This window comes from Equus quagga, chromosome 1, assembly GCF_021613505.1.
Source record: "Equus quagga isolate Etosha38 chromosome 1, UCLA_HA_Equagga_1.0, whole genome shotgun sequence".
Taxonomy (NCBI): domain Eukaryota; kingdom Metazoa; phylum Chordata; class Mammalia; order Perissodactyla; family Equidae; genus Equus; species Equus quagga.
Window position 1 is genome coordinate 48,412,528 of NC_060267.1, and position 11,280 is coordinate 48,423,807.

Sequence of the window (11,280 nt, forward strand, 5' to 3'; positions counted from 1 at the left end):
CAATATTACTATTCTAACGTTTTTCTTTTTACACATTTGATGTACTTTGACCATACCTTATAACAAAGCCTGTTTACATGTCTAGGACAGAGTTTTATGTTTCCTTTTCTTTCCATTTTCTAAAGCTGACTCAGAACTCCAGGAGATGGATCAAAGACACCCTATCCGTTATTGGTGGGACAAGAATTTAAACTGGTTATCTCAGCGCTGAGACCCAATCTCTTACTGCTGCCTTGAAAAAGGCCTTGAGATTCTGGGCCAGAAGCAACCTGCAGGGAAAAATCTTTCATCTATAACATCTGTATAGAAAGCAATATTTCCACTGAAAAAATTTGTCGGAGTTTATGCCAGCTGCACGGGAGATAAAATTCTGTCTTGTAAATACTGCATCACGTACTGGCGGGATGACATCAGCCAAAGGATGTTTGCCTTTTGCTTCATTGTACTTTTTCTAAAAAGAGTTATTAAGTGCTTCCTATTCTTTCTCTAAACATAGCTCCATGACAATACTTAGAAGAATCTTGAAGACAAACAGTCTTTAATAATAAAAATTGCTATTGTTTCTCCTTTATGCCAGGTTATTATCCTTAGCTGCCAGCTGCCAGCTGTGAAAACCAAACACAGGAGACAACTTATATTGTGCTTTCTTTGCTATTCTCCTTTTCTAGGCTTAGCAGAAAACTAGAGAAAATCCCTTTTCTTGAAATTCCCACCATCTAAACTCTGGGTCAAGGGTAAACAAAGAAAAACACCCAAAAAACACGCTCTTCTCATCCTTAAAGGAACTTATCTGTGAGACGTCATCTTTTTACAGTAGACTCTAGGTTTATTTAAATGATTTCCACTGCCTCGGTGAATTAGGTTTTATTTTACTTTATTTATTTAAGTGGTGTCTTTGTCATAAGGAGAGAAATATGAGAATCTAATGTATCGCAGCTACTCCTTTGAGAAATGAAAGATTAAATAAAATTGTATTGAATTTAGCACATATCTGATGAGCATCTGCTGTATGGTAAGGTGTGGTTCTAGGGATAGTAAGTGGTAGAAAAGTAATATCATAATAATGAGTGAATTTTTCCTTCCTATGGATCACAAGATACTTTCATATCCATTGTCTCTTGGGAACAAATTAGTCCATGTTTCAAGGGGCCTGCAGACCTGGAACAGAGCTGGTCAATAGATTTATTGGAAGAGATTTATTAACTTTAAAACAGATATTCTCTCCAGACAGTTGTCGACATTTTACGTATAAACTTTATCTTCTCAACGTTCGTATAATATGAGCAAGAAAAGGAGTCATTTTTACCTAGAAGACCTGAATAATGTTGATGACTAGCGATGGTTGGTGATTTACTCAAGGTAACAATAGCAAGCACAGATACAGTGTTCAACTTTGGCAAGGTACTCTTCTCAGCAACTTATATATACTAATTTCAAACAATATTTTGAAGTAAGCTCTAGGATTATTTTACAGTTAGGAAATTAAGGCATGGAGAGATACAATTGAAAGTGCTGGAGTGCTAGTCTGGAGATTCCAGTCCATGAGTCCTTTGATGTGTGAGTGGTGAAGACAGTCAGTGAGAGGGAATAAAGAAGTTTACAACTGTCCTTTGCTGCAGAAACATTGACATTGGCAGCCGGATATTCCCTCCTCTTATGTGAAGGGCTGGTGTCACCGACTAACCACCCCAAGGAACTCAAGGCTGGATTTGGAATCATTTAACTGTTTTTCCCAATTGTTTTTTTGCCTTCTGTTCAGTTAAGGAGATGTAATCACCACCCACCCTGAACCAGACCAAACCTCACCGCAAGAACTACACCTATGATGTTTGCCTTATTTTTAATGCTAAGATCTCTACAGGAGGAACTTAGGCCTTACTACCTTAAGGTAACCTGCAGTGTATGTGGAAGCATGTTTTCCAACTAAGCCTGTGCAAGTGAATACCAAACTCTCCCTTTTGAATATTCATTCCCCATCCAAAATAAATGTCACTGCTTCCCTTTGTTTGGGGATGCCATGACTTTGGAAATGATTTCACATGATCTCCTATTTGCTGTAAATACACTTTACTTTGTGAGATGACTACTTCTGATGGGGAGTCTGATTTAACTCACCAAGTGGGAACACGCTTTGGTTTCAGTAACACCAGTAAAGTAGAATTCTGCACTCCTAAAAAGGGTATAGTCTTACTGGCAGCAGAGAGAAGCCTGTCTCCCTTCCAATTTGATAATCCATATCTTTGTCTTCTCTTCCTACCAGTCCAATAGCACAATACCTGGAAGCTTAAAAGATGCATAGAAAGATCTGGCAGACAGTGAGGTTTAAAAGGCCACATTTATTTATTTATTAAAAAAGTATCAGTCAACTAGAACTATGTCATCTCACCAGTGACTTAGAGTTTTCTGTGTGGAGTTATAGCCACTCTAGATGAAAAAAAGGAATAAAAAGAAAAAAGTGACAAATGAAAATTATTTTTCTTCAGTTTATTTTCAATTCTTCAGAGTTTTGTTCTCTATAGCTCTAAATCAATTGTATTCTTGGTAATTTGAACAATGTCAAAGAAGTATCTGGAAAGTATTAAAGAATATTACGAACTGTAGGTGACAAAATAAGCTGTGTGTCCCAGGTAGCTAGCTTCGTAGCCCACGCATTGGTTTACTTCTGCACTTGCTCTTTGGCTTTTTGTAGCAGGTTTTCCAAGGGCCTGTTACAAATACTATTGTAATAGAGAGATCACTTAAAGCACAATTTCTTTCAGATGCAAGATCTTAATGCATACTTCTCACAGATAAAATGTTTCCAACTGCTGCAGTTAGCTGAAAAAAGGATCTTGTTTTTGAGGTATCCACAGAGCAGGTTAGGTGATTGCAGTCTCTGTACTGGGCACCTGGAGAGGCAAGTCAGTGTATCCAAAGTTAGATGTGGGGCTTACGGTGATGTTCTGTGGGTAACTAATGAGAGGTGTACAGCTTTTCATTTTATTTTGTTTCAGTATGGCACCTTCCTGTGTAATTATGTCCTCATTCTTCAATAAGAGAGCTGTTTTCTCTCAATAAAATATGTTAATGTAATTCAACAAAGTGTACATTAGCAAACAAACAAACATGGATACACAAAGATAGGCTCCAATTTAGAACTTCTTTCCTGACTCAATTCTCAAAATACTAAGGGACCCTATTCTGTTCACCAATCTCTCCAGTTTTGTCTGAAAGCTTAATATGGAAATTGCTTAATAATTACTAAAATGTCTTTCTTTTTTTGTTTTTTTAAAGATTGGCATCTGAGCTGACGACTGTTGCCAATTTTTTTTCTTTATTCTTCTCCCCAAAGCCCCCCAGTACATATTTGTATACTCTAGTTGTGAGTGCCTCTGGTTATGCTATGTGGGACACTGCCTCAGCATAGCCTGATGAGTGGTGCCATGTCTGCACCCAGGATCTGAACCAGTGAAATCCTGGGCCACTGAAGCAGAGAGTGTGAACTTAACCACTCAGCCACAGGGCCGGCCCCCTATAATCTCTTTCTCTTAGCACTCTCTAGCCATTAAGTGATACAAAGGAAATGTACTTGATAATTACATAAACTGTTCATTCAGACTCTCAAATTTTGATGTGAATGTGTTAGAAAGTAATGGCTACAAGACTGAGGAGGAAGATTTATTTAGAAGCCATGAAGCTACTCTTAAATTGCCTCAGCTTTAATTCCAGTCAGAAGCCTGTGAAATTAGCATGCTACTCACGTCTCCTGGAGGAAACCTAAGGCATAAAGTAAAATGAACTTTTGAATTCTATCATGTTTCTAATTTTCCTTACAACATTTTCCTCAGACACTTACAGGTCTGGGGAAAGAGAAGAACCATCTTGCCAAAGCCAAGGTCCGCTGAGTCCGTCCTGAGACAGTCCCACCCAGTAATCATAGCTGCTTTTGATCCTCTTCAGGCTGCCTGTGATAAAGTCCTATAAGAAACAAGACCTGAAGGGTGAACTGAGGGGAAAAAACCCCAACAACAAACTATCGTGAAATATGAACTGTAGTGTTTTGCTTAGACAGAAATTAACGGGGACTTGACAGCTGGAGAAAGAGAGAGAGAGAGGGTATTTAAAAGAAGGGATACATTTTATAGACTTTTTTCCTATTGCCATATGATCAATGTGGTGTTAAGGACTAGAGGAAAAATAGACATCTGGTATTAAAATAGTTTTAACAGATTCAGAGAGTTTCAACAGAGTTTGGTAGATAGTATATGTCAAAAAAAGGCGACTATTATACTGGGCCCTCATTATCAGGACAGGTGAAATATTCTGGACATCAGAGACCACATAGTTCATTTTTTCCCAGTATACTTCAATATGAGAAATAGTTTAGAAGATTCCAGAAACAGCTTAACTGCAACATATTTTGTTAGAAGAAGCATTACTAAAATTCATCACCAAGTTTGCACAGAAAAAAGAGTGTAAATCTGTAATTGTAATAAGTTACTTCAGATTGCCTTGGTTTACTGCATTTCCTTAACAAATTGTTCTCCCATTATTCTTGTAAAAGAGAACTTGGACTGACTATTGAATATAGCAGACATACATTTTTAATAAGGTCAGAAATATATAACCATGCATTCGGTTTCACACATATTTATGGGTAGAATGATTTCAGGGAAACATCTTACTGTTCGCTTGTTAAGATGTTAGTAAACTAGGTGTAATGTCAGTTAAACATTTCATTTAGCAAATGCTTATTTTTATAGACCTCTCCATTTTATGATATCACCTCACTTTTTATACTTCGGCTGCTTCTTCATAATCACAAAATTGTTATAGGTTATACTTCTCTATAGCATTGAAAATAATAAATTTAAAGCATGTATACAATTATAATGAATGTACATGCTGGAGTAGATTAGCTCATCACAAAATGGTATTTCCCTTACCCCCTCCTCTTTTTGATTAACAATAAAAGACATATTCTCGATTTCTGGATAAGCTTTCTGTTTTTTTGTTTGCTGGTTTCTCCAATTAAAAGGAAAACAAACCATGCTAATTTCTGCTTTGCCTCTTTTAAACATTTATTTCAACAAATATATTACTGTTATAGAATATTAGGAATTCTGTTTTATGAGAATCAATCCTTTCTTTTAATGGGTAACATGGCATTTTCAGGATGATATGAAACCATAAAATAGTGCTTACCATTTCTTCTTTGTTGTCTATTTGTAGAAGATTAGAGCCCTCCTTCAAACAAACCTGTTTACTGGTATGCCAAGTTTTGTGATTTTCAAAGACATAGTAACAACTTTCTCCATTCTGAATCCAGTTGTCTGGACAAGGGCTGCAGTGATGGGCTTTGAATATAAACATTTTACCTTATTAAAGTTATTGTAAAAATATTAGTAGCACATGTCCTCAAAAGAACCCCTTACATCACCCCCAGTGAAGGTGAACACTCTAAGTGAATGGTTCATGCGATGCAGTGGTTACCAATTTCCGCTTCTCTGAGGCTGAATACAATAAGATTTACGTAATTATTTCCAACTGCAATAGATCTCTAAGAATTAGTTTAAGATAAAAAGAATTTGGGACTATCTTTTCCCCAATTTTTCCTCTTCTATAATAATCAGATTAGTCTATTTTTATAAATCTTTCCTTTTTTTCAGTTTACATCATTCATAGTCTTCATTCATTGGCTTATTGTTTCATGTTCATTAATCTTACTTGAATCGGTTTAGCTGGAAATGTACTAGACCACTGGGCAAGTTGAGTAATAAGCCTCAAGTTGATGTTTAAACTCTGAGAGTTAAACATGAAAATGTTTCCTATGTAATGGAGAGAAGAAACAATGCATTTTAAGGAGTGACTTAAAAATATGTGGGTGTGGAAAATTGGTGAAAAACTTAAGCGACCACCATGTTTATTTTAGGACTTTGATATAACTAAAAAGTAAGCTGTAATGTTTTAACCAGTTTTATGGAACCTGTCTTTAGAAAGAATTTATTCACAAAGGAAGGATGTGTAAATGCATAAAAAGGGAACAAAAGAATAAAAATTTGACCAAGGCTTTCTGGCACAATTTTATAGAGGGGAAAAACACTGAAACTTCCAAAACCATAGTTTCTAGAAAGAGGACCTCTATTTAGGGTTGCAAGTAGTTTATTATCAGTTCCCATGGCCCAGATGTTGAGTTATTTAAAGCTCTTCAATATCCTTTGTTTGGAATCCATGCTAATCAATATCCTGAATATTGTTAAAGTTTAATAGTATAAATAGGGCTGACACTGACAGTTGAAGGGCTGGAGAATATGTTGGATTTGTAGGCCTCCAAAATGAATATTATCACTGACTCAAGGTTGAAAGCTCAGAGGTGGGCCTAACCCATGCTTGCAATAGCCTTTTATCTTTAAAAATATTGCTGGGTACAGGGTGATTCATTTTTGTTTGCAGGGGAAGATTCGCCCTACACTAACATCTGTTACCAATTTTCTCCCTTGCCCCCTCTGCCCCAAAGCCCCAGTACATAGTTGTGTATAGTTGCAAATTCCTCTAGTTTTTCTATGTGAGCTACCACCAGAGCACGGCTACTGACAGACAAGTGGTGTGGTTCCGTGCCTAGGAACTGAACCCAGGCCACTGAAGGGGAGTGCGCAGAACTGTAACTGCTAGGCTATCAGGGCTGGCTCACACAGTGATTCCTTAAACATTTACTTGACTAAATTTCAATCAGAAGGAGCTATGATAGGTTTTTGACCTCTCTCATTGGCAATTACTTCAATGGTATCCACTGAAGGAAAGTTAATTCTCTGCGTTGTATGTATAATTAAATGCTAATTAAGTAACCATAGAATATTTGACAAACTATACAACAGGGAGAATTAGACTGTTTTATATTTAAAATGCTTGTGATAGTTGTAAAAGGTAAAACTGAAATAACTTTGGAGAATTTTTTGGAAAACTGAACCCTGCATTGCTGTAATTTTATGACAAGTACTCTAAGTTTCAAAATGACTTATCTGCTCAAAGAGTTATATAAATTTGAATCTAAAAAAAATCCAAATTAAATATATTGAGGAATTTGGAGCTATAAATAAAGATACACTTATAAATTTGAGTGATGGGATAAAACATAGAATTGCTTGGTTTTTAAAACTGATCTACTAATCTCACACATTTAACTTTGAAATTTGACTGTATAGCTTCTTTATCTGCATTTCTTGGAACCTCAGTATTTTCCACATACTGTAGAAATATATAAATAAGATTGATCTAGAGAGTGGATCAAAATTACGTTTTCTATTATAAAATCCTAACTACAATTTTGCAAAGGATAAAATATGTGTCACTGTTTCTTCTGAGGAGTTGGCACGTAGACTTGCATCTGAACAGTGGAAACTGATTTTATGTCAATTACCTGAATTTAATGAGTTTTTCATGAGGATTTGACAGCATTTCATCTGGAAGTCATGGTTTCTATTACACTGTGTGAAGTTCAACAGTGTTCTCTCCTGTTGGATGAGTTTTTCTTGCTGCTTCACTGCAATAGCAGACACCTGGAACACTTCAAACAGTAACAATCATTCCTAATAAAATACTGACAAATTATAAGAAAGTGATCCTTCAACACAGACTAAAGACAACTACTAATTACTGATCACTTTTGTGACTTTAATTTGCATTATTTTAAGTTTTTGTTTAAAATTTACACTGTTCAAGAATCAACAACTACAAAGGATACACAACAAAAATTCTCTTTGGCACCCTTGTCTCCCATTTCCACTCCCCCAAAGCAATCATTTTTACCAATTTCTTTTTTATTCTTCCAGAAATACTTTGAATTTTACAAGCCGATGAATATAAAATGTGCTCTCTTTCCATTACACAAACACTAACTCCCTGTTTACATGGTTTTGCACCTTTTATTTTATCACTTAAAGTATATTTTGGACATAGTTCCATATCAGCACATGTAAAGCTTTCTCCTTCTTTCATTGTAACAGTATAAGATTCCATTCTAAGGATGTATCATGATTTATTTTACTCGTTCTCTATTGATTTTTAGAATATCTGTAATCTTTTGGTGTAACAGAAATAAATATTGTAATAAGAAACCTTAGTCATATATAATTTCACATATGTGCAAGTATGTTTTTAAGATGAGTTGCTAGGTCAAAGTTTATGTGCATTTAAATTATAGTAGATATTTCCAAATTACCCTCCATATATGCTGTTGCAAATGATATCTCAGTATCATTTGAATTTGCATTTCTCTTTTTATGCTTGGTGTTGAAACTCTTTTCACGTACATTTAAAGAAAATTCAGTTATATTTCCTTTTCTATGAAGTGTGCAATTATATCATTTGTAATATTTTTTGGTTAGGTTTCTATCTTTTCCTTATTGTTTTATGTGAAGTTTTTAGTGTGCTATGAGAGTGAATTCCAGCAGGCCAGGAATCAGCCTAAGCAGTGTTTCTAAATTTCCTGCATGGCACTGGCCTCTGTACAAGGCATGAGACATACTGATTAATATTGTAGCTTTGTAATCATCGGTCTAAGGATTTTTTGGCAGATTATACTAGCTCATCAGCATTGTTTATTGATGATTTGCCCCTGTTGCAAGGAGAACCTGAGAAGTCTCTGCTGTTGAGGCTGGTTACCACGCAGGAATTTGCCCGTGTGGTCAGCAAAGTATAAGATTCCCAAGTGAGACTCCATTTTGGGCTCCCTGGTACCAAGGTATTCTGTGTACACCTAGTGGTTCTTGATTCAAGAGAGAACAAAGGACACTTATAGGGAGAAGAAAAGGTCCCTGCCTGCACTTGGCCTCCCCAGACTTCTTGTTATAGTACATATTTTTGCTTTAATGAGTGTAGATTTGTGAACACTGTCATTTTCGGTCCTGCGAGTCTTCTTTAGAAACCAATCCTGTTTAACTGATTCTGTTAGGACATTTATATTTTGGTAAAGTTAGCTTTTTGTATAATATGAGTTCCAGTTACATTTTCCCAGTTTGTCTTTTGACTTTGCTTCTGGTAGTTTACCCCACGTAGATCAGATGTTTTCTGAGTCATTTATGACACCCTTGATTATACTTTTATAAATATATTTCACTTTTACATTTTGATATTGCTGGAACTTATCTTGTTGGAAATGATAAGGTATGACTTCAACATTTTCCTTCCAGAAGGCTACATTGTTGTTTCAGATCATTTGTTGAACCTCCCCTCCCTGTGTTCTTTCAGTTGCCATCTTTAGTTTACTGTAAATTTCCCATAAACTATTTAAGTATGTTTCTATTGTTCTGATTGTATTCAATGCACCTATTTATCTATTAATATGTCAGCGCCAAATAGCCTTAATTATTTCAGGTTTATAATTTATTTTAATATCTGGAAGGGCCAGCATTTCTCCCATTTTCACATAACTTTTGTATTATTTTTTTGTTGTTCTTTTCATACAATTCTTGCTAGCGTATTAAGCCAGTTCTTTTTAAAAATCATATTATGAAGTATCCACCTATTCCTATTTTGTTAAATATTTTTCTTAACGGATATTAATTTTCTTTAACTTGTTTGGTTTTTATAGAATTTCTTGAAACTGTGGCTTAATATTTTTAATTAACTTGGGAAAATACTTAAGCAATAAGTCTTATAATAATCTTGCTTTTGTCCAACTCTCTCTGTCTTCTACTTTTGGGTCCACTATTACACATATGTTAATCTTTCTCATGTCTCTATGTCTCTCATCTTCTTTTCTACACTTTGCTGTCTTTTCACACTCCTTTCTTCATTGTATATATTACTTCTGCTTAGTCTTCTAGTTAATTTACTCTTCAGCTGAGTGAATATATTAAATTGTGTTTTTGGATGATAAAGCAGATCATAACCATTGTGTAATTTGTCAAAGCTTTATTGAGGTATAATTTACATACAACTGCACATATTTAACAAGTAAAATTTCATATATTTTCATATTTATATTCATGCAGATTGTCACCACATGGTGAATGTATCCATCACACAAGATCTTCCTGTTATTATTTAATTAAAATTTTATTTTGAGGTAATTGTAGGTTCCCATGCAGTTGTAAGAAATAATTTATATTTTAGTCCTTTGTTGATATGTAGTTTGCAAATATTTGCTGCCAGCTTATAACTTTTTAAAATCTTCTTAACAGCATCTTTTGCGGAGCAAATATTTTTAAGTTTGATGAGGTCCATCCAATTTATCAATTTTTTATTTTATTAATCATTCTTTTGAATCTTCTTAACAGCATCTTTGGCAGAGAAAATATTTTTAGGTTTGACAAGGTCCATCCATTTTATCAATTTTTTCTTTTATTAATCATGCTTTTGGTCTCAAGTTTGAAAATTCTTTGCCTAATCTTAGATCCTGAAGATTTTCTACTGTACTTTCTAAAAGTTGTATAGTTTTAAGATTTATATTTAAGTCTATGATCCATTTTGAGTTAATTTATGTATAAAGCATGAGATTTAGGTCGAGGTTCTTTTTTTCCTTTTGCTTATGGATGTCCAATTTCTCAGCACTAACTGTTGAAAAGGTTATCTTCCTCCATTGAATTTGTTTTGCACCCATATCAAAAATCTGTTGGGCATATTTGGCTGGGTCTATTTCTAGGTTCTTTATTGTACTTTATTGATGTACGTGGGTTCAGCTATAAGTTTTGAAATCAGGTAGATGGATGCTACTCACTTTATTTTTGTTTTAAAAACTGTTTCAACTATTCTAGTTCTTTCGCCCTTCCATAGAAGTTTTCAGATAATCTTGTCTATATCTACAATAAATCTTACTGATTTGCCTTAAACCTGTATGTTACTTGGAGGAGAATTGGTGTATCTGCTATGTTGAGTCTTGCAGTCCGCGACCATGGCACGTGTCTCCATTTATTTAGATGTTTGATTCCTTTCATCAGTGTTTCATAACTTTCAGGATCCAAGTTTTGTACATGTTTTCCTAGTATTTTGTTTTTTTGAGTGATTTTCAATGGTATTGCATTTTTAGTTTTAATGCCTATGTATTCATTGCTAGTATATAATAATACCATTGATTTTTGTATGTTTACCTTGTATCCTGTGAGCTTTCTGACCACATTTATTAGTTCTGGGTTAAAGGCTACACCAGCTGAATTTACATGCAGAAGTGGTTTAATAGAGAGTTATATAATTGGATTGAAATAAGTTTATGATATATTAAGAATTAAGTAAACATATTGTTTTATAGAAGGAGAGAAAAGCATCAAGGAAATCAATTACTGAATTAAAGAGAAAAAAATTGTA

General features: G+C 34.6%; 1 protein-coding gene across 1 annotated transcript in view; it reads right to left on the reverse strand.

Annotated features, from left to right (window-relative positions):
* Positions 1-2,540: 2,540 nt before the first annotated feature.
* The window catches only part of CLEC9A (C-type lectin domain containing 9A), a 14,652-nt gene continuing 5,912 nt past the window's right edge, over positions 2,541-11,280 (reverse strand). The window contains exons 3-6 of the mRNA XM_046652570.1: positions 7,397-7,543; positions 5,185-5,336; positions 3,836-3,957; positions 2,541-2,888 (exon numbers count right to left, since the gene is read on the reverse strand). Of these exons, the coding sequence (XP_046508526.1) occupies positions 2,756-2,888; positions 3,836-3,957; positions 5,185-5,336; positions 7,397-7,543 (554 nt within the window). The 3' untranslated portion in view covers positions 2,541-2,755. The remainder of the gene's footprint in view (positions 2,889-3,835; positions 3,958-5,184; positions 5,337-7,396; positions 7,544-11,280) is intronic.